General features: G+C 39.9%; 1 protein-coding gene across 2 annotated transcripts in view; it reads left to right on the top strand.

Moving 5' to 3' along the window:
- The first annotated feature begins 567 nt into the window (after positions 1 to 567).
- Positions 568 to 24,543, top strand: part of rap1gds1 (RAP1, GTP-GDP dissociation stimulator 1) — a 28,312-nt gene continuing 4,336 nt past the window's right edge. The window contains exons 1-11 of one of the 2 annotated variants that reach the window (XM_070993344.1): positions 602 to 968; positions 6,386 to 6,493; positions 7,650 to 7,772; positions 9,482 to 9,607; positions 14,921 to 15,067; positions 18,663 to 18,791; positions 18,965 to 19,090; positions 21,328 to 21,471; positions 22,329 to 22,460; positions 22,596 to 22,730; positions 23,267 to 23,392. In XM_070993344.1, the coding sequence (XP_070849445.1) occupies positions 965 to 968; positions 6,386 to 6,493; positions 7,650 to 7,772; positions 9,482 to 9,607; positions 14,921 to 15,067; positions 18,663 to 18,791; positions 18,965 to 19,090; positions 21,328 to 21,471; positions 22,329 to 22,460; positions 22,596 to 22,730; positions 23,267 to 23,392 (1,300 nt within the window). In that variant the 5' untranslated portion in view covers positions 602 to 964. Of the gene's footprint in view, positions 969 to 6,385; positions 6,494 to 7,649; positions 7,773 to 9,481; positions 9,608 to 14,920; positions 15,068 to 18,662; positions 18,792 to 18,964; positions 19,091 to 21,327; positions 21,472 to 22,328; positions 22,461 to 22,595; positions 22,731 to 23,266; positions 23,393 to 24,543 lie in introns of both variants that reach the window. The other variant, XM_070993345.1, reaches the window with a different exon arrangement.

Raw genomic sequence — 24,543 nt, 5'->3', positions numbered from 1 at the left:
GAGTGCTATTCTGCCTAATATTAAGTTACTTTTTGAAACAGAGGATCTCAACCTCTTGCGTTTATCCCCTTATTAACTTCCTATTTTATCTGCTGCTGTCTGTCAAAAAATTGATGAAATTAATTGATGACTCTAAATTGTCCGTAGGTGTGAGTGTGAGTGTGAATGTTTGTTTGTCCTTGCATGTGGCCCTGCAATCGGCTGGCGACCAGTTCAGGGTACCCCGCATCATTGTAGCTGGGATAGGCTCCAGCCTCCCGCAACCCCGAAAGGGATAGGCGGTATAGATAATGGATGGATGGATGAAAATGTTTAGTGGCTGAATGTTATCAATAGAAATTGAGCAAACATAATATGTTTTAAATAGTAATGTTGCTAGTTTTACTTGGCTAAAGGGTTTGAGTACTTTTCCCTGACGATCGAGCTAAAAAGATTTTCGTGGTCGGGGTAAATATCTAGATATCTGGTCAGCATTAGACATGCGCTTTCAGATATTTCTCAGGCTGCCACCCTGCGGCGATGTGTCCCAGAAACCCGTATTCCTCAAATGATTTTATTTTGAAGGTTGCGCCGGAAGTTCCACTCTTAATGCCGACTGGCTGACTTGACTGTGTCATGTTAGACCGAGCCAGTCGTCCAGGGGAGCGCCAGCCAGCAGGATTTGACTGTTGGAGAGGATATGAGAGGAAGTCAGATGTGTTAACCTGGTAGTCAACCGGCGAACAGGCCGCTCTACAGCAGCATCCATCAGAGCGGGACTATCCGACCGGCCCGGTGGCTGCTGTCGCTACCTAACTGGCTAGCTAGCTAGCTAACCTCAACTCGCTAACTTCACCAGTTTAAGGCGGTTTAAGGGACGAAGCAGTGTGGGGAAAGAGGGGCCTCCGGCTACTACGACTCGGTTTACAGCTGACCTGGAGAGCGTAACACCCCGGTTTATTTTCCGTAGCAACATCCTGCTGAGATGGGTGAGTAGGCAGCTAACTAACCAGCTCACTCTGAGCCGAGTTAGCTAACAAGAACTGTTTTTACCATTTATTTAAACCAAAAAATGTTGTTCTTTTTAATGAAAACGCTTGCAAGCAGCCATGTATGACTGATGGCTGACGTCATGTATCCTGCATTAATGCCCTTGTACCACTTAGTTTATCTTTATAGTTTTCAGTTTTATTATTCTACCGTTAACGTTAGTCCTATGAAAAGCTGACTGTAGCTAAACCGTGCGTACGTGCGCGTGCGTTCGCGTGTCAGCCTCAGTTCTCGGGTGGGGTAGCTTCCCTGACTCTCCATCCACTATCCGCTCTCGTGGTCGTGATTTTTTTTTTTCCTTTTAGCAAAGCTTGCTCTGAAAATACGATGTTTTCGCATCGCCTTCGCTCTCGTCCGATGTGATTCAGCTTTGACTTGAAATGGCTCGAAAGTCCCAGTTGTTAAATGAATGTACATCCCTTGAAATGGCAGTGCTGTTGATGGTGTAGATGGCACTCCTCCATCTCCACAGCTGTTATGCAATAGGATCCAACAGCCCACCTTGTATTGCTGTTTATACTGCACTGCTCTGTGTAATGTTACTGAATCTACTGGTTATTAAAGGTGGACACGCACTGCTTACTGATTGCTTGAGCACACACCTGTGACTACGGTAATAATCTCTGAATAGAATTTAACACAAGTTAACATTACAACATGCTGCAGATTCACTAAATATTATCTCTCTGTCTCTCACATTTGAAAAGCAATGCCCAAAAGACAGTGATGTCCCTGAATGCCATCGAGAGCAGTATTTTTATTTTTTTTGACAGTTTTTGGGGTATTTCACAAGGTCTCATCCCAGACTGGATCTCTAATGTTAGTATTTGCCTTCAGCTATCATGGGGGATGGATGCACAAGCAACTGACAGCAACAACCAGGTCACTGCAACAGTGTCTGCAATCCTTATGCAATCTATCATTACCTGGTTCGTAAGCAGTTGAGAAAATGACCGCTCTTATTGCAACCATTCTCTGCATTTTAAATGATTCAAATAAATCGCCTTCTCTATCGGCAATCAATAAGATATGCAAGAAAGTTGTGTTTCAGCCTTTAGAGTAATTAGAGTGCTTTCTGGCCCAAACCTGAGAGGCGAGTCCTGATCAGGTTTTGCTGAGAATGGAGACTGTGAGTGAAAATGCTGCCAAAAACAGAGCTGAATAAACCGAGTGAATAAGCATCACTACAGCTCATATAGCATGCTTCATAGGCATTCGTCAGCTATTATTTATCCAGGTTGTTGTACATGATTGATATCAGCATATTGTGTCAGACTTTAAATAATCATGTATAGTATAGCTCCAGTGAGGCACTGCTCTTTACTGTGGATTTGAAGCAGCTGTCCAATACCACAAAATGCATCTTATTTATCATTTCTGAGAACATTCATTTTCGCACCTAGTCACTACCATGTGATGTTATGAGGAAATACGCAATCTGTAATTTGTTTCTTTCTCTGATTAATAAGAATAACAGGAATGATAATCAAATTATTTTGTCAGAGCATGTGATGGATATGCAGTAGTTCTGAATTATTGATCCAGTTTCTGCGGTGAACGTGCCTCATAGTCCTCATAAATGTGGACAGAGAAGAAGAGCAGAGCTACATAGTAGAAGAGCTGGCCGTAAACTCAAGGAGATGATGTGTTTCGTGTACACTTGGCTCGCAGGTTCCTCGTTATTGGCTATTCACAAGATGTTAGCTTAGTAGAGCTGTCATATGATTTACACATTATAGGTGTAGGTAGCCAGTTTGCAATGCAGAGAAGATGTCAGTCATGCAGCAGATGAGGAAATTAAGTGAAATTCTGGACAAAAAAAGAAGACTGGATGACCCCAGTTATAGATTCGAGATCAGAAAGTGGCTGATGGTGTGCCACTCCCGTTTTAGTGTCATTTGCTGATTTTTGTTGGGATGTCTCTCTGATTATTGGTATGCTGACAGAAGTCACATGGAAAACTTATATTGCACTGGTATATAAGATTTCGCTTGGTGTACCAAGTGAACTCTTCATCACATCACTGCCACCCATACACATCAATGTTCTCCCACCAACACAGGTCATTCAGTGGTTCAACTGATCAGAGATCAGATAAATACTACAACAGCATGATCGCATGTGTTGAAATTGCTAGCTAATTTCACTGTAACCAGCTGCTTTACCACAGGGATCAGACATGTAGAGGCTGAATCCACAGATCTCTTACTGACAGAGTTATAGCTGGGAGGATTTAAGATTGTGTACGCATTATGGCGAGACAGATACATTTACACCTCTTCTATACCTGACAAGAATTTGTCTCCATCCGCCTCCTGAGAATCAGATTTCAATCTGTCTTGAATCCATCGCACGCATTCACACTTAGCTTTTTTGAGATCAGATAAATAACCGAGCTACTCAAGATGTCTGAAGTGTAAATGGGGTCTAAGACATGCTGTATAAGACATGTAATCAATGGGGTGCTCTCCATTACTGTATCAGTTGATATGAATGGACACAAGCAAAAATCTAAAAAATGATATAAAATATTAAAATACAGTTTTGTGCTTCAAATTTCAATTGCATTTGGGAATGAAGGACTTTTTGTAAATGTTTTTTTTTTTTTGCCAGTGGCTTCAAGAAATGTCTCCCAGAAGTCACCAATTCAGACTGATCAGTGGGTGGGCAGCATGTGTCAAAATACAAATTTCCCAGCTGATTCCCAGTGATTTTACTGGCTTTGTTGACCGCTCTGTCAAGGGCGTTTTTATATTTACAACTTAGATGTCCATACCAGGATGTTAAATTGCGGGCTTGCACGCTTTCTACCAGTGCCTCATGAACAGTCTCCAGAATTTTCTAATACCAGCCATTAAACCTCCTAACTACAGTAGGCGATGCTGCTGCACACATGATACCATAATGTTAAATTTGAAGATAACTGCTGAGTGGTTATACATGAAGGTATGGCTTGTGAGCATAGCCAATGCAGTATGTCAGTGGAACAACATGCTGTTTGTTAGGCATGCTATTATCAAAGCAGTGGCACGTGCCAATGGGGAGTTGTATTTGGAACATGTGTGACATGTTGTGTGTTGTTCGAACTGCAGCAGTGTATGAATCAGCAATAACATACCACTAAGAATTGGCATCTGCCACTGAAACAAGAGTGGCATACATTTAGCTGTTTTTGTCTTGATGCTGCCTTCACAGGTTCTTTCAGCAGGGAGAATCTCGCAACTTGAAGTGAGGCAATAGAACATTAGCAGTTCACATAATCATTCAAGTGCATGAAGATGCAATCATCACCAAAGTGTATGCTATGCAAGAGAGCCAATAAAAACATCTGGAATTGTCATAGTTGCCATATTGACATTTCAGTTGAATTGAATGATTGACAACAACTCATGCATTGAGTAATATATAAGAAAACATTTCAACTTAAAAATTTCTGGTACCTGTCATTTGAATTTCATTTCATTTCTCCAATCTCAAGCTAGCTAACCTTAACGTGTAAAGATGAAAAGGCAGCAAAACATCTTTTCATTCATCGTTCACTATTCTGAGGGTTTTCTTAAATTGTGATGCATTTGTTAAATGTGGCCAGCTTGTGCTGCATCCACAGTGCCTCCAGGAAATGAAAGACTGCTTAGCAACGTTTTCATAGCCTGTTTGATGAGCTTAATCTCTCAAAACACAAACTCCTCGTGTTCGTTCGCCTGTATTGCTTAATGCCACACTCATGACATGTGATATGCCATTGCATAACACTTCTTAGCGAGATAATATGCACAGTTATTACTGGACAATAGAAGCATTCAAATATTAATTTTCACAATTGAATTTATTGGGGGGGGTAGAATTTGGATATAAATTAGGATTCAGAAAATTCGTTGACAGCCCTGTTGCACAAGCTGGATGCACCATCTACTGTATATGCTCTATCTGTGAAAGAGTTGAGCTAGATGACGTGAGAAAATGAACCGGCATTTTCAAGTTATCAACCAAAACCACAAACGAGCCTGTAAGGCAGCAACGAATGAATGATAAGTCGCAGGTGCAGAGAGGCTCTGGAAAAGATTCGAGGAAACACGCCCTTCATAATGAGTCCATTTCTTTAGTGATGTCTGCCTGCAGACATCACTGTCATGGCCAAAAACTTGAATCTGTTAAAGAATGAAGAAGAAGAACAAAAACACTTACAGACTTCTTCTTGTCATCAGTATGAACTGAATATAAATGATATTTTATACATGGTGACAGAGATTTACTGAGAGTTGCACTGCTCATTTGAATTCTATTAGTTGGAGGTTTTTATTGTTGTTGTTTTTAGGTGTTACGCCCTGGTCTGAAAACATTTCTTGTTAAGGTTTGGATGGTGCCCTGTATGCAGCATTAATGTCCTCTGCCGGTCACAGGCCTATTTAAGTAATGATGCACTACTTGTGGTTGTTTTTAGAGATGTAACAGATGGACTTGTGCTGTAATTTTGTGGCCTGTGCTTCAAAACTTTCCGCCTCTGTAGCACCAGTGCTATGTGCAAAAACAGTTAATGTTCAGTGCTGCTGTGTGCCTGCAGCGGCTTCACAATCAATTACTTTCAGTACCTGCAGTAATTACTACATCATTTAACATGTTAATTGGACTTGGATGGATTTTTATGCAGATGCAGCATGCGATTAATTAATTATTAAGCTGGTGTTAAAGTGTGTTCCCTATGTGAAAACAATATGGATTTATATCCTCACTGTCAGGAAAGTGGTACTTTACAGAGTAAAGGTGAAGAGGTCAGTGAGCTGAGAGGAAACCATTGAAAAGTGACTGTATCGATACACCATGGATACAATACAGCAGTTTAAAAAAGTAATGTTTATTAATTTGGCTGGTGACAAATCACAATACATCAATATCAAATACTGGAGAGCACCGATTTCACATTTCTTTGCTGGTTCTGATTTCTGATTTTGCTTAAATGTCTGAGCTTCTGATTCAGATTTTGAACGATAAATAACAGCATGCACAAATATTTAAATGAAATATTATCTGACACTGATTGCCTGGTCATGACCAATCATGCTGAAAACTGACCGATTCCGGTCATTAGGTGATTGATCAGTACATCTCTGTCCAATACAGTCTCGAAAGGCTAACATCCCATAGAATTTTTTTGTCAGATGTCACAAGATATTCCATCCATCCACCTAATCTCTTATCCACTTACTCTGTTGGCAGTGGCAGGGGGTTGGGACCGGTCCCAGCAACCATTGGACAGCTTTTTATGGCTGTCTTTCCCTGTGTCATCTTCAGCTCATCACTATCATCTCCTTGAATTCAAACCTTTCAAAATCTGTTCATTACATGTTTGTGTTTTCAGACAACCTAAGTGAAGCCCTGGAGAAGCTGAAGCTAGCATCTACAGACAGCGCCACTGACAGCGTGGAGAGTTGCTTGGACTGCCTGCTGAAAGCACTCACCAACAACAGTGAGTAGAATGTGATTCACACCTGGCATGTTGTGAGTCCATTACCTTCTACCTTTTATGGCCAGTGTGAAAGTCTTTGTCAGACAGCTGAGTAATCTGACTGTTATGAGTCTCCATTAGCTGACTGCTGCGGATCTGTTCTTAACTGGAGTCACTGTGTGATTATACTGGTTCAGTCTTATAGTCATTTATAGTTTCATATCATGTTGAAAGTCTTTGGTGGGCAGACTAATAAATGCCTGAATACGCTGCGTCAGACCAAAGCTGACAATTGGGAAAGAAATATTGTGAAATCTTTTGGTTAAACAGCACAGGAAGCTAACCCTGCAAGTGACTATGGATATACAGAGTGTATGAAGAATCCACACTGCTGTGTTTATATCTGTGGTCAGCACCATGTAAAATAATCTAAAAACAAGCCAGTGTCTGCAGCTATGCTAGCGGCGCAGCAGTGCTTTGACCTAAATGCCAATGTCAGCATGCTAACATTCTAATTTTGTGACGGTCCTTCCAGTAGCTGTTGAGATATTTCCGCCTGCAGCTAGCATGGCTAAAAGCAGTGGCAACACTATGACCAAAGCTTTTACATATTGAAAAGATGCCTGCTCCTATATACATATCTTGTATATATTATTTTACATTTATGTCTAACCTCTGTGACTCAGGCATTCGTTTCACATCGGACATATCAAAGATTGATATTGTCTGACATGGATTGTGACAAAAGTTTTATGACACCCATTTTGCACAGTGTGCCATACAATCAGCCTGCAACTGTTAGTGCAGTGTTTAGATTTAACTCTTCACTATTTGAATGCTGTCCTCATAAACACATATTGGACGGAATTTGAGTCAGTCAAGGTAAACGTGTATGATGAATTGCAACATGATATTGATGACATATTGGCTAATTTAGTTTATTTCTGTTATTTCTGCTTTATTGATTTTGGTGAATGTTTTTTAGAGGTAGTATCTCCATTATATTGTTTATTTCTACACTGTAATATGAACTGACTCTGTACATATATTGGTCACAGTTCTTAAGAACTTCAGTCAGATAGTGATATGGCTATAGCACTCACACTGAGAATATGTAGACATCTTATATTTCTGAAATCATACATTAATGTGATTTCAAATTCTTCTTCTCCTGCAGACACTGAGGCCAGTGTGAAGATCCAGGAGATGGGCGTCCTTCCCTTACTTCCCACCTTGCTTAACCCCCAGTCTTCCTGCACTCCTAAAGTAGCCAACATCATAGCTGAGGTGGCCAAAAATGGTGAGGTTCGGACCACCCATGAACATCCTGATTTTCTTTTCCTCCATTCGTCAGTATTACATTTTTCCACTTTCGCTTGCACTCATCCTTTTGTTTTTCCATGTTTTCTTTGAATATTTTATTTGGTGGGAGCAACCATGTCTGTCATGGATATTTCAGAACTTTTCTATGAATTGAAATACTTGAAGAATCAGACGGCAATATGGTTGATTGACAGGCCGTTTCAGAGCAGGGTTAGTTTTAATAGCCCTCCTTGGTATTCCAGAGCTAAGCTGTCACTGACTGTAAGGTTATTGTGTAAGGACTCAAACCTTACATAACTGCAGTGTCAGAGAGCTTCCATTATCCATAATGCCACTGTGTGAGCACAGGAGAAAGCTTTTAAAGTAGAAAAAAAACGACTTGAATAGAACTTGGGGCTGAAGAACAGGTTAGGATAATGAATGGGTTTTTAGCAGCTTGCAAGACTGCAGCTAATGATCACTCCCCAGCAGTTTGCCGAGCTTGGCAATGACCCGCTGGCATTTATCTGTCACTGCCTCCGGAAATTTCTGCAAGCAGCCAAGCGACTGCTGGGCTAAAGACAACTCCCTTTCTGTCTGACAGTTTGAACTGACACCATTCTTTAACGCTGCACCAGGCAAGATTTAATGGAGAACATATTTGACTAATAAGCATTGCTACCACTGCAACTGAGAATAGCATCTCATTCTCACTTAAATTCAGATGTTCCAACATGATGCATTCATTTGGTTGTGTGGATGTGGCTGAGCTGCAGTGACTAAACCCACATATTGTTATTTTCTGCATCACATTTGATCATGCAAATTTAACATGCCAGTGGCCAGTTAGTCAGTATCAGAGTTATGGACTCTGGAGACAATTCTGGTGACTTTAGACTTGACAAAAGCAACTTGACTCACCAGTGACTCAAGACTTCCCTTTCCTTTGAACATGGAATGATTTAATAATCTCCCCAAGCCCAGATATTAAGTGTTTGTTATGAAAAGTGTGCAACAGGTTAACATTTAAGTGTCAATCACAGATAAACTTTAAGGATTTCACGTTGCTTGAGCAGGAGGTAAAGGTGGATTTGACAGTGCAGACCAGCAAACAGACAACAGGTCTGATTAGCACATCAGATGTAAACACTAAGAGGTCAACAACAACAAAAACAGACTGCAACATGAAAACATTCAGTAAGGGAACTCAAATGATTTTAGCCATTTGGATTGTGCCATGTTGTCATTTTATACACACCATTCATTGAATTTACAGAAAATGTGCTGTGTCATGATAGTTATCTGGCTATAAAAGAACCTATACCAAGAACTGAAATTTGGGTCACATTGCACAGCCCTAGATTTTGGGTTAAAGCTGTTACAGCAATGTCACATTTTCTCCATATGCATTTTCATCTTCATGCTTTCAAGGATGATCAAGAGCAATGTACCAGTAGATTATACTGGTTTTGGATTAATGTCATGTCATTTTATCATCATGTTTTTACCTGTTGATTTTTACTGTCTTTATTTGTTCAGGGCACTGTGTGCCTTCATCATGTAGGCTCCTTTATTTACTGCAGATGATATTTATAAACTTGGATGGGAAAAGTGGCAGATATATCTGGTTGATGCTCGTAATTTCCAGAAGCGGGTTAAACTTGAGTTTTATGCTGACCTCTTATCCAACATTTTTCCTTCTCTCAGAGTTCATGCGGAGTCCCTGTGTTGAAGCCGGCCTCATCCCTCCTCTAATTCAGCTGTTAAACTCCACAGACCAGGAGGTTTTACTGCAGACTGGCCGAGCTCTTGGCAACATCTGTTATGACAGCCGTAAGTAGGAGTTTGCTTTGCTTTGGGAACACTGAATCCCTCATGAGCCTTGTCATCACCGTCACAGAGCTAATAGAAAATAAGTAATAAAAATGAGGCTTCTTCTGGGCTACAATAGGCAAAGCTTTGTTAAGCCATGTGTCTCGGCACCACAAACCTTTAACAGGGTTATAGCATTGCATGCAGGGAAATATGGCATTCACATGGAGAGTGTTGGCAACATTTGGGTTAGATTTCCTCTGACATGGAGGCTAATTGTTTGTTTATTTGCCACCACATTAGCTCCCATATTATTGGAGCTCGGTGTTGAAAAATTAGTAGTATTAAATTAGAAGTATCTTGCCTTCAATATCAATTCACAAATGACACTTTGTAATGTAAGTCCAATGTAACAAAAAGAAAATGATATTACACATTAAGGTACAATTACTTATTTTAAAGGAAGAAGCTTCTCAACGACCTGGTTGCAGCTGGACAAACAATTTTTTCTCCATACACTGTACTCAACCTGGATAACTGAACTAAAATGGAGAAACTGATGGAATATCTTTCCAGTATTGGACAATATAAAAAATATAAATAACCATCAAAAGAAACACTAATAGCAAAAAGTAGAGTGCAGAAATTCACCATGACACACAGAGTGAGACCTCTGACTTTCTCAGAGCTAAAGAGCAGCTAGCCCTGGTCTGACAATCATCCACCGTGTCAACTTCAGGACATTGCTCACCTTTTACCTGTCGGGCTGTAAGCAACACCATGTCTGCCATCAGAAATGCTCTGTGCCTCAGTGCCAGGTTTTCCATCCTTGTGGGGATGAGGAAAGCATGGGCCAATGGACAATGTGGTGAACACACTCACCGACGAGCAGATATAGGATAGCTGCACTGGCGAGCTAACAAGCAGCACAAAGTTTGCTTAGTTATCTGCACCTAAACAACTGGCGGTTAAAAAACAAATAAAAAACCAAGTCAGCCCCATCGGTGGGTGTAATCTATTGTTTTTCTGCATGCCCCCACAATGTGTAACATTAGACAGCCAATCACCAGCATTGTCAGATCTTGGTACAATTATGCTGTATGCTTATTGGCTCACTGACTGCGACAAGATTTCATTTAAGTATCAAATTTGATAGTGAATGACAAGGCATTTTTTTGAAACTTGGTAGTATTGTAGCAATTTGGTCGGTGCCTCACAAGTACCAAAGTTCAGTACCCAACCCTATGCATTGCCAGAATCCGTATGAAAATATAAATATATTGACCATACAATACAGTGCAAATCAACACCACTTAGACACAGCAATGACAATACATCATGTAATACATGTTACTACAACACACATATAGGCATCAGCTTAGCTGAACTAAAATGTGGAAACTGATGGAATATCTGTACAGCAACAAATTCATAATCAAATGACATATCTATGCTTTGTTAAAGGGGCTTCACACAGCAACAAGCCTGTAGCATTTGTGTGTTTACTTTAAGACTTGCATCCTGTAACTAATAGTGTAAACAGGCACTTAACAGATCAAATATGTGTAACAGTGCGAATATGTATCTGAACCTTCAATGCTCATGCAGCTTCAAGGCTTCAAAGCTGATTTGATATGAATGAGATGGTCCATTAATATGATGGAAAACCTATATTTCTATATTTTTTATGCACATTTAGCTTACAAATACATTTGCTTATTCTGTGTTTAAAGTTGAAATATAGGAAGGGGGTACACAAAATGTAGTCTTGATTTTGAAAATGTGTGATAACAAAATGAAGTTACACATTGCAACTCCATTTGTGAGTGATATGCAAACTAAAAGATATCACAGTCGATCTCACAGTAAATTGATTGTGTTTGAAAATGTTACACATGGCACCTTTGAGATATCTGCTGCATGAGTAAGTGGAGTATTTGAGTATTGACCTGAGGGAAGAATAGCAGAGTTTAAGCCTCATTTTTGCAGCCAGCTTTAGAGGCTTTAATCACAGCTGTCAGTTATGGTACATAGTTTCTCCTCTTGTTGAAGGGCTGGGCATCTGTGGAATCTGGTGGGATGTGACATTTGTTTGAGTGGAGGGGGGTCACAGTAAGCTGTCATGGTTTTATGATCAACGCACCGGGAGAATGTGGAGAAGCAGCTGCTAGCTACCTTAAAGAAACACACTGTAATATAGGAGACGTTGGCTCAGTTGCTTCAGAAAAGTGGATATAAGAATATAAGGATCTTTTGAGACTCGTTCAACTGTACTGCTACTGTCTGCAGACAATATCCAGTATGCTCACACTCATATCTTTATTAATGAGGGTAGAAGTAATAAGGTTAAGGTTAAGGGTGTAATCAGATGCCCGAACCACCTCAAGTGACCCATCTCAATATGAGAGAGCAGTGCTTCTGCTACAAGCTCCGTTGAAATGTGTGAGCACCCCTCCTTGTCCCTAAAGGGTTCAATATGCCTCAAATAAACTAGGTTGTGTGCCATTCAGAAATGTGAAAAGCCTGCCTGCCTGTCCTAAATTCCAAAACCAGGCGAAAAGCCTGCCATCATAGCCTCCTCCTGACTGCATCCCTCTACCTCCTTGATCTCCCTCAACAGATTCTTTTACGTGTCTTTATAGTCTGAATTGTGCAAATGGAGATAACAGCTCACACTTTTGGACATTGTCTTCTTGAAGGTGTTGGAGTCAACAGTATACACTAGAAAGGATGAATGTAGTTCAATGATTGTCCAGTTGTCTGTTACAAAAATTGTCAGACACAACACCATGGCCATAGGTGAAGCGAATCGAGCCTCACCGTCACTCTCGGTTAACCTTTCACCATGGTGTTCCAGTACCAGTGCCATACCTTCATTACTGACCCACATTTGTGAACAGGATCCCAAGATACTTGAACTGCATCACTTGGACTGTCAACTTGTTCATTGCCTGAAGTCAGCTATCCATTGTTTTCTGGCAGATTACAATGTCTTCAGACTTGGGGATGTTGACCCTCATCCCAGCTGTTTCACACTCAGACTCTCCCAGTACACGCTGGAGTTCACAGGTTGATAATGCAAGCAAAACTGACAAAAAGGAGATATCAAGAAACTGGACACTTTCCAGTCCAATGCCCACCAGACTTGCGTGAGAGAAAGCGAACCCAATTCTTGCTCAGGTTATACAGGACGTGATAGTATCAACAGCCCTGATGGCCCACATTCCAACAGAAGCCCACATAAGCTACTCTGAGGAACACAGTCACAACCCTCCATAGTCCATATGGTACATGTAGACTGGATGAACAAACTCCCTTGTCTTCTCTGGTTTCCTTACAAGAGTGAAGAGGTGGTCCAGACCTCCATGACCACAAAGAAACCTGCATTACTCTCTTGATTGAGAAATGCCTCCTTCACCAGCATCCTGACATAGACTTTCTCAGAATAGTGTTATCAACTCATGCACGTGACTAAATAAAGCAATAAGAGTGCTCTTTTAAAGTATTTTTAAAAGAAGGAACAACCATCAGTAAATTTACTCCAAATCAAAGAACAAGAAATGAATAATGAAAACTACATGTAACTTGTGAGCAAGATCATGAGCTCACACCTTTCAGTTTCTCACAAGCTATAATTAAGCCTTTTTAAAAGTATGGTGGTATTATTTTGACCTGCAGATGTAGCCAATTCCAATTCCTGGCACCACAAAACCACAAAAAGGAGCAAATACCAATGTTGGTATTAAACCTTTCCAAGCACAAAACAACTCCAGCTCTAGTCTGCTAGGCATGAGTTGTACTCTAGGAAGGTGGTTTTTGATATAAATGCCTAAATGTGTTTTTGTGACCAATACAAATGATATTTGAGCAATACAAAATATGGTAGCAAAACAGCTGTTATTCATTTGCATTCATCTGCGAAAGTTATAGAATGGTATGGAATTGGTAACATGATAGTATTATGATTGGGTATGAAAGGGGCATCCCTGAAAGCCTCAGTTGTTCACAAGTACCTTGTGAAAAACTGCGTGAGCAAATAGTCCAACAGTTTAAGAACTGTGCACAGTTGCAAGGAATTTAGGGAATTCATCACCTACCATCCATAAAACCATCAAAAGACTCAGAGAATCTAGAGAAATCTCTAGAAAGCAGCAAGACAGAAGCTTTTTACACCTTTCTAGTATTGATTCAGCTTGCTTGGAGCCTTGACTGAGGTGATACCAAAAAAATATATCATCTATCAGATACTATCCACAGAGTCAAGCTGAGCAGTAGCATGCAGTGGAATTGAGGCATTATACTATACGCCTTGCAAATCAATAACATCAATAACAGGTCCTGTTTGGACTGTCACCTCGATATCTCTTTATTCTTATGTCACAATGAAGCACTATTATTGCCTTTAGAGGAAACACATTTCTGATTCACCATCAACAGTAGCTTCATGTGAACAGAAGCGAAACAGGAAATGCTGTATTATGCACATGATATTGCCATGTTGGTGAGGGTTCAGGCGCGGCATGCTGCCAGGACTGGATGAAAGTAGCAGACACACTGATACTGAGAAGGCTGACTCATGTAACACTTCCTCTGGCAGCTACCCCACCAGATAAAGCCCTCCCAGAGAGACAATCATCTCTAATGTGCATTCATTGTCTCTCAGAGGTAAACTACTGGCTTTCAAAGGGGTATGATTATGATTAGAAATGGACACAGCTCACTAAGGCTTGATTATGCCAAACATATCCATTGTCAATGGTCTGCTTAGGCAAGCTTTATTTTATTTATTTATTTATTTATTTATTTTATTTTATTTTTTAAAGATTGCAGTACTTTGATTTTGCTGCTCTTGATTGTGTTGATATTCAGTTCCTGGCTGCAACAAAATCAATCTATTTCTTAGCTGTGCAGGGAGAGCTTCAGTTTTATTCTATTGCCATACATAAATTGTACAAGAAACATTAATTATAGCCACTAATGTCAACTATGAGAGGGTTTTTGTATGGATTTGAATGATTTAAAGCCTTTATATAATGTCATATGAGCCTTATGTGAGTCCCTATTCACCTCACACAGGACCAAGACTTACTTCATATATGTCATATAGTTGTAGTCATAATTATTTGTTTAACATTTATTCCACTGAGTATTCTGACTGTTTTATAACCTTAGTTTGCATTGATTTTTATGTTTTGTACTGCTTATTAACATTGCTTTCATGTATATTTTTCAGGTTGTGGTTATTTTTCTTTCTTTTCTTTTTTACTTTTTTTTTTTTTACTTTTCTTTCTTTGCTTTGTGGTTGATTTGTGTCCTGGCCTCTTTGTTTTGCAGATGAGGGCAGGAGTGCAGTTGACCTGGCAGGAGGGGCTCAGATAGTAGCTGAACACATTAAATCCCTCTCCCAAAATACTGAGCCGGAAAATGAGAAGCTCTTGACTGTCTTTTGTGGCATGCTGATGAACTATAGCAATGATAATGGTAATGACCATCTTACCCCAAGAACAACTGTTCACTAATCTCAACTAATCAGCGGATGTTCTCTTTCTTATATACAGATGATGTCGCATCATTTTTCTGTCATAAGGCGGTAGGGTTGAACTGAACAGATGATTCTGTGTTTCTCTTTCTGGGACTGGCCTTTCTCCTGACTCTTCTACTATGCTCTCTGTTGCCTTTACCACTTCATGTCTGAGGTAATCTGCAGTTATTACCTTTTACTGTGAGTCAGCTTTCATAGCAGCAGCACCCTTTCTCCCTCTACCTTGCTCTTGTAAGTTTGTATTGTTAATAGACTCTGCAGGTAGAGCATATTCATTAGCTAGTCCCTCTCCTTGCTTTGTAGCCATGCTAGAGACATGGTTATAGAGATTGTGATGTCTGTCTGTTTGTTCACCACTTTGGTACAGACTAAACTATATCAACATGAATCGATTGCCATGAAGATATTCATAGTCGCCAGGTTGATGCTAATGACTTTGGTGATCCCCTAACTTTCTGCGTGGCACCACCAGCAGTTATCCAGTGAAATATCCCAAAATCTACAGGATGACTGGCACAAGATTCTTTTCACAGACATTCATGATTGACTTGTCCAAGAACTCCACCATGAGGTTTGTGTCACTATCGGATGGACTGGTGTGAAATCTGATTCATGTTCTCTTCCGAATGAATTGTAATAACTTTGGTGATCCTCTGACTTTATGTCCAGCGTATCATCAGATCAACGCTTCTGTTTGTTCAGTGCTTTGGTTCATGGCCAAATACCTGCAGAACCAATAACATTCCCATCAGCCTTAGCTATATTTTGTGTTTAGTGCTAATTTGCAAATGTTATCATGCTAACAAACTAAACTAAGGTGGTAGAGATTGTCTAATGAACACGCAACATTATGTTAGCATTGTCAATGACAGCCAATGTTGGCATTCACACAAAGCATTTAGCTCAAAGCCTAAGTACAGCCTCAAAGAGCTGCTAGTAGCTCTAGACTCTTAGTCTTGTTACATTTCAGCCATTGTACAAATTAAATAACAAGAAGGTACAATGTGGTCATCAGTGAGCTTTAAAAGTGTTTTTATTTGATCTTTGGACAGAGCCAGGCTAGCTCTTTCCTTCTGCTTTCACTCCTCATGCTAAGACAGACTAACCGCTTCCTGACTCCAGCTCTGTGCATCAGTCTCATCTCCTTTAATGGAAAGTGATTACACGTATTTCCCAAGCTTTTGAATAATTCCTTTAGGGTGCAAGACAGTATTTATGTTTCATAACTTTTTTTTTTTTTTGAGAAAGCTAAATAGATGGAAGTAATTTTACTCAGATTTTGTTCCCATACTTAAAAAGGTTTTAGTTTATCTTGCTGTTCATCCCAGTTTACCTACAGTACGCTTTTTCTTCCATATGTCTCATCATCATAATGTGTCTGCATTACTTTCCATCAGCTTACTGTGATATTTGCTATGAATTTACATGATCAACTGTTTTTACCCGTACACAAAGGTGAGAAATGTGAATATGCCCTCCACTGTGTCTCTTAATCTTCTTTCTGAACTCTGCTGTACTTTGTGTCTTGTGATAATAGGGCTTGTTGAGAGCAGCAAGTATGTGATCTGACAGACTCAGACTTCCTGCCAAGGTGTCTTTTGGCATTGGATGATGGTTTCATCTGTTTGGCTGGGCGTTGGGAGCTTTATGGGTTGCGCTAACAGAATGTATGAGTTTTTGTGGCTTTCTGCAGCTTTCAGCATCTCACTGACTCTTCATATCTAGCTAATGCTGAGACAACTCCCCACTTACTAACGCTGACTCAACTGCATCAGTTAAAAGGAAGTATATTTACAATACTCCTGCAAAACTGTGGTATGCTAATATTTACAGTACACATATACTTTCTGATGAATATTCTTCAGATATAGATATTCCAAAAAATATATAGGTCAATATTTTTATTTTTGCAAACATTTTTTGTTTAGAATCCCTTGAATTGATCAAGATTGTGGTCAAGATATGTTCTTGTCAGGCAGTTTTACAGTGTAAAAATAAGTAAGTGTGTGCTGGTGGTCTAATTATGGAATGGAAACACAGTTTCTATTTCACTTTCACATTGCAATACAATGTGTTGTTACTCGACAGCTAACATTGCTTTCTAAAGTGCTTCTAACCTTGTTAAAAAAAAAAATATTATTATTATTATTATTATTATTATTATTATGTTGCCATACTGATGTATTTGCAGGTATTGACTGGCATCATAGTAACATGTTTTCTTCTCTACTTGACTTACTTACTGTTTCAGAAAGTGTTGATATTTGAAAGTGTAAACATTAATATGTAATTGACAGGTTAGTGGCAATGCCTTGCTGTATAGAGTGTAGGTACAAGCCAAAAGTACAGCCATGGGATAGGGTAGAGCCTGGATTCATTTCATGATTAGAAATGTTCGAACAAAACACACGTTATCTTTTTTGTTGGCTATTTATGGGTCTTACATGCATTGTAATGTAAGTTCTGATAGTCAGTGAGCAAAAATTCAAAAAGGAGTTTTTGAGTATGGTTCTTCAGACTTTTAACCAGACCTTTTTCCTTCTGTTCTGCTCAGTCTATGCACTCTTGTCTGTCTTCACCATTGATTCATTCACTCTGGTTTTTGAATGGGTGCTTTTAATAGTCCTACCACTACTTGCCATCAAATGGCAAATGCATCTGCACTTTGTTTAAGGTTTTGGGAATATGAAATTTGGAAACTATTTGGCTGCCTCTCACTCACCCTACTGTCAGAGAGAGGGCCTTTACACCAGGTTGTGGGTGGATTACTATTTCAGGCAGGTTTGTTTGTGAAACCTGCATGAAGTAATAATTTGCTATTTCAAGGCTATTTCAATTACTTTTTTTTATCAGATTTTATTGTGAAGGGATTTTTTGTGACAATTACAGCGTGCACTACTCAAAGTGAGTGTATGTAACTTTTGGAGACAGCGGCCATAGTGGTCATAAATAGCAATTACATGATAATGATAAACGTCAAATGTAGTGTAATAATAGCTGAAGTAGAGAAAAGTCAGGAATTCAACTTCAGTGACATCAGTTACACAACAAAATCTAATGTTTATTTATTTATTTTTTGCATCAAGTTGAAGTTTGGTGTCATTGACTAGCAAATTTGTGTCTTGCCTGCTGTCTTGACCCCCTCAGTAACTATATTGAATATAATGGTGCACAGAGCCTGGGCGGAGTAAACGGCAGAGAGGAGAGAAAATTGCTTGGCAGATTCATTTTGCTGTATCACTCTCTGGTGTGACCGGGCTGTAGTTACTGTACAAATCCCTTCAGTGCAGTGCGTTGAACAAAGGTTTCTTTTGTCTCATCATCTACTTCCCAGGAAAGCAGGGCACAGTGTTTTAAGCCTGCATATTTTTGAAAATCATCTTTTAATAACAGGTTTATTTCTAAAGTTTCACTGTTTTAAGTCTAGCTTTCAAACAAATGGTGCACATGTTATTCTCTTGATCTCCTCAGCTCTACATTATGTTTAGAGCAGCCCATCGACAGCCCGTCTTTCTGTGTCTTTGTTTTTTACAGATTCCCTACAAGCCCAGTTGATCAATATGGGTGTGATTCCCACCTTGGTGAAGCTGCTTGGCGTCCATTCCCACAACACAGCCCTGACAGAAATGTGTCTAATTGCCTTTGGGAATTTGGCTGAGCTTGGTGAGTATATACCTGTTTAGTCAAGCTAACAAAACTGCCAACCATTCACACATGGTGGACACATTACTTTTGCCACTTTATCTATCTATCTATCTATCTATCTATCTATCTATCTATCTATCTATCTATCTATCTATCTATCGTATTTATTTATTTATTTATTTATTTTTCAGAGTCCAGCAAAGAGCAGTTTGCCTCCACCAATATCGCTGAGGAGCTGGTGCGTCTTTTCCAGAAGCAGACAGAGCACGAGAAGAAGGAAATGATTTTTGAGGTTCTGGCTCCACTTGCAGAAAATGGTAATGTGATTTTTCTCTAATCTTTTTCTTTCTTTTTTAATCTTTAGTAAGTTCAACAAAAGGCCACATCCAGTGTCTGAGAAGACAAACCTATAATAGTGAGAGACTGCAGTGTCCTCTCCTGCCTTCAGATGAAAATCTTCTCCACCTCCTCTGTAGTAAATTATCCTCTGTGTGAGTCATGCTTTCCAGGCTAGCTGCTAACTGCACAGTCATGGCAGACTCCTCCTGCATTTTCCCAGCTGCTCTTTTTCAAACATGTCAGAATGTGTGTTTGTGTGCTTCACCAGCAGGCAGAGCGTCTTGCTGCCGGTTGTTATCACCATTCAAGGCACTCTTGGTGCTTTTACATTGTCAGTCCCCAGGACAACGTCCTACTTTTACTCTACTCTGGAGGAACCTTGCTCTCTCTACCTCTCCATCTGTTTCATTTGTCACACGGCATGTTGTACATGACACTTCTAGAGAGACAACAATTGAACATTCATTCTGTGAAAAAGACAAAGATATGGTGGTAAGACGTGAATAATACAGAAGTGTAATGGTGACAAAAAGCTTAGGATTGTTTTTACTTTTTAGAGCTTAATTTTTGAGTAAGTCACTATATTGTCCTTACATCAAAGAGGCTTTAAAGGAATATTGTAAAATGTTAGAAAGAGTGCAGACACATAAGTAAGGTGGATAATGGGAGGTTTGTTTTTTTTTTAATAAACACTCGTAGAACTGTAACTTTGCTGTCAACTAATCAATTTGTTCTAGTTTTTGTCTTTAAAAAAGGCCTAAAAATAATTTAGCAAAATTGTTGCTGATTCATTTTCACTAGTTGTTGAAATTGACTAATTGTTTCAGCTCTTGTACTTTAAAGCAGCTACAAGGAATGTTTATGTTGTGTTGATTTTGGCTGCCCCTGTGGATAAAAGTGGTCATGTTTCCCAGAATGTAGACTGCATTTCCCATGAGTACCACTGCCTTGTGTCACAAACGTCTGGATCTAACTAGCAAATACTAGTGAAAGAAAAACGCTACTTATTTTTAATATTTTTTCTTTATTAACACAGCTGTTTGCAGGATACATAGCAATGAGGTAATGTATTTATTTGTGGCTATCAAAGATGAATGACTAAAATATGATGATGGTGAAACAAAATAAACAGATTAAGTTGCTCTGTAATAGTCATTTTAGTTAAGCTTAGTTAAGTTATCAACATTCTTAGTTAAGTTATCAACATTCCTTAGCAATGCAATGCTCAAAATGGACATTTGGCAATAAATTGGTTGCTAAGGGTATCCCACAAGGGTCATTGTCAGGCCTCCTAGTATTTGCTTTTTACATAAAGACATGAGATGTAGTAGGATGGAAGGATAAAGTAGTATATATGGAAATAGTCAAGCAATATACCAACACCTCTCAGTTGCACTTGAGTACAGACATTGTTTTATTGTTCCCTCTTCTCCTGCACTGGTTTAATGGCACCCATCTGGACAGTTAGCGCCACTAACTCTTTAATCAAAGCACTCAAATTCTAATTGGCGTAAAGGTAGTGGATGGAAACGTGTAGAAAACTCTCACTGCATTGGATGGAAACCTGGTTAATGAGTCCTGGTTAATGAGTTAGTGAGTTAAGCTGAGTTATTTAAGCTTCACTAAGTAGCTAACCAATGTTCTTTATTGTCCCTGAAGTAAAAATTTGATTTACATGCAACATACAAGAGCACATGGGACATAAACATACGAAAAGATGTATCTGTTTGTTAAAAGCATCAAACCATTGGAATGGTAGCCATGATAAAGTGCTGCTAAACAGTGTAAGTCGAGTTTTAGTGCAAATGAATTGCATTTTACCCCATGGCACCTGCTTGAACGATGTGGGACAAATCATTTTTGTTTAGCATTGCGAGGTTTCCATACCAAGAAAACCAACAGATTGAGCAGATTAAAAGTATTTAGCCTGTGAATAGAATGAACTCTTTGCAGCTCTTTCTTGTCCATCACTGTTACCAGGTTCTCGTAGCACTCCACCATCTCAACAAATGAGCCCTTCATTATAGTTGGGAAGTTTGAGTGAGAGATTCCATTATCGTGTTTCATGTGCTGTGCAGTCCGGTTGGTATGCCGGGCTGTGACGAGTCCCATGTGTGCTAAGCATATCATATGTACCACTGCATTGCAGCAGCAGTGTGTTTTCAGACTTAATTGCTCGCTTTGGTCCTCTCTGAACGTCTCGTCCTCCTGCCAGATGTGATAAAGCTGCAGCTGGTCGAGGCGGGCTTGGTGGAGTGTCTCCTGGAGGTGGTGGCTCAGACTGTAGACGGAGAGAGGGAGGAGGACATCGCTCAGCTCAAGACTGCCTCTGACCTCATGGTTCTCCTGCTGCTGGGAGGTAAACTCTTCAAGGCTTGTCCAGTAGAAGGGACCAATGTTGGCTCTTGTTAACTGGCTGTAATATTACCAATTACTCCACAAACCTAATAGGGTTGATATGTTCTGCGTGCACAGGCACCTATATTCAGTCTTCTGTCCAGCATTAATGTTAAGTATTAATAATTCAGCCTTTATGTAAATATTTTATTGCAGCAGAATAAACCTGAACATGATGTGTTATAAATATACTGGACTCTCTGCAGCCAGTTTTACTAGACGTTCTTGCTCCTCATTCTTGGATGTTAAAGCAGCACAAAGCAAGCAAAGCAGCTACGCTCTGTGATGTCATCAACTCGCCCACTTGCTCACTGTGTGGCAGGGTAGCAGTGCAGACACTGTGAATGATGGTGACGGTGTGTAAATATGGCTTAAGGGATAGCTCCCATAGTGGAAACAGTGTGGCAAAATCTACTGGTGGACAATTACATTTTTAAATTCTTCTTCTCTGCTACAAAAAGGCTAGAATGGTATCAGGTGAAATAACCTTGTTTTTCTTGTGTTTTTTAATGAATGATATTAAAATGTAGCCGCATAGGTGACTTCAGGGAGGCAGGACGATTTTCCAGTTCTGGTTCTCTGTCTTGTTCTATTCTGGCAGTGGTTATGATTTCAAGATGTAAACTGCAGCTGCAGGCTGCCGATAAGCCAAGCTGTGTCGTCAAGAACAAGACTAAGACAAGACTAAATGCTGGACTCCAATCAATCATATTTCGCTGTCTTTCATGACTCGTGTGACAAACATAGACCAACTTCATTGACTTCAAATGGCATATCGAATGTCATTGTACAGTTCCCTGTCTGTCTTCTGTTCTGTAGACGAGTCCATGCAGAAGCTGTTTGAGGGAGGAAAGGGCAGTGTCTTCCAGAGGGTCCTGTCCTGGATTCCATCACATAACCATCAGCTGCAGCTCGCTGGAGCACTGGCCATCGCTAATTTTGCGCGCAATGGTAAGCTTTACTCCATGCTGTGTTGATATGAGGTTTGAGATGAAAATTACTGACCAAAATGTTTATCATCAATTTTATCTTGTTAGCTGACAACATCAGGGTATCTGCTCCCCTTGTATATATTTCTGTGTGTAGATGGGAATTGCATCCACATGGTAGACACTGGCATTGTGCAGAAGCTTCTGGAGCTGTTGGACCGGCATGTTGATGAAGGCAACGTTACTGTTCAACACGCAGCACTGAGTGCCCTGCGGAACTTAGCCATACCTGGTGAGCCACTGCATCAGTCGGACTAGTGGTTAGATTTACCCTAAACAAGTGGAATACTGCAATTGTTGTCACTTTATACTCTATACTCTATATTGACAGTAGATGAGGAGCTTTTTAGTAGATTTTCCAGTGTCTCAAATAGACTCCAAAGCTTTTCTCTCACATGAGGGTTGGCTTCAGATTTTTTTAAACACGCTAACATACTTGACCATTAATGGGCATTGTACCAATTGGCAGAGCATGTTTTATATACTTAGGTAAACCACAAACAGGCCATAGACTAAGACTTTCTTGATCAGATGTGGTTCTGATGTATCAGGTTGAGTTAAATATGATACATTTGGAACCAGATATCACAGCTCTTAATGTGCTTTGTCAAATAGCAGAGAAGACCACAAATTGGTAAAAGAGATGTGTTTGCTTAAAAGACAAAGCCTAAAGTACATTTGCAGTGAATATGTGAATAATGGTCTGGTAATCAATGGAAATCTCTTTTCTCTCATTTTGTTTTAATCTCCCTCGTTTCCTCTCTCCAGTGGTAAACAAATCCAAGATGCTGTCAGCTGGAGTAGCAGATGTGGTGTTGAAGTTTTTGCAATCAGAGATGCCTCCAGTCCAGTTTAAACTCCTGGGAACACTGCGTATGCTCATCGATACACAAGGTAGAGATTCTATTAGTCCTTTTGTCTTTGCACCAAATCCATGAACAGCATAATGGTAAACATATGAACCCTGACATCACATCACAGACTGTGAAGCAGATTGAAATTCTAAAGCAGAGTCAGGACCAGGGAAGTCGATCCTGACCCAGCCTGTGACTCGGTGATTGTCATCTAGTGGCCAGGGGCCACATCTGCACATGTTAATGAATTAAAATATGTGCATATCTAATGTTACTCACCGGTGAAAGAGGTCCAGTCCATCCTGAGACTGATCATAGATTATTTTGCCAACCCTTGGCAACAAACCAAAAAGTCCATAATTGATATTTTACCTGGCTTCTACAGAATCAGATTATTCTCCAACTCCACCCTCTCTACTCTGTGGAGACACCATCAAACTGCTCTGCTCCCAGGCTGATCAGTCCCTAGAGGGATTGGAGGTCACTCTGGAGTTGTTGGAGAATCACTGAGCTTGTCCACTGGACGCAAGAGGCGTCACTTGGATTTATTTTTGTTGGCTAACTGTCGTACTGAGCCCCAAACTGAGTATTATTGTTTACTTCCTGAGATCCTGACAAGGGGCTTTTGTTGGGATGAGGACTCATTCACTGGGAGCTGAACTGTGGCTTTTGTATTGAACACTGACTGCCTCCTTGCTGGAGGTCTGAGAGCATTTTGTAGTTCAGTATCTAGTTACCATTACAGATTATGTTTTACAGGAGTCTGTTCACACTGATGTAGCCTCATATAAATAAGATTAATTTTGTAAGAAAGTGAAAATATGAACCAATAACAGGCTAAATAGGCCTAAATCAATATAAATCACACAGTGTGTTCTTAGAAAAATCTGTCTCTTGGACAAATGTTGTTGAGGACCCCACATTCACACACAGAGCACAACATTTTCTTTTTTGTATTCTGTTCATCAATAAATTGTCAGTGACTGCAGTTGAATATACAGTGTAGCCGGAGCTCATTCACAGCGACCCTGTCCCCAGATGAATATGCTTTTAATGTGCCTTATTTCCCTGTCTTTGACATTGTTGTCATGGCAACTGCTGGAGAGAGTGTTGTGTGTTGCTGCTGCTGAGTTCACACATTAAGGTTACACTGGAGAATTCGCTATCAGCTCCCCTCATCTCTGTTTGATA

The sequence above is a fragment of the Chaetodon trifascialis genome, chromosome 23 (assembly GCF_039877785.1).
Source record: "Chaetodon trifascialis isolate fChaTrf1 chromosome 23, fChaTrf1.hap1, whole genome shotgun sequence".
In the NCBI taxonomy this organism is placed as follows: domain Eukaryota; kingdom Metazoa; phylum Chordata; class Actinopteri; order Chaetodontiformes; family Chaetodontidae; genus Chaetodon; species Chaetodon trifascialis.
Note: the sequence above shows the minus strand (reverse complement) of the source record. Positions and strands in the feature narration are given on the sequence as shown.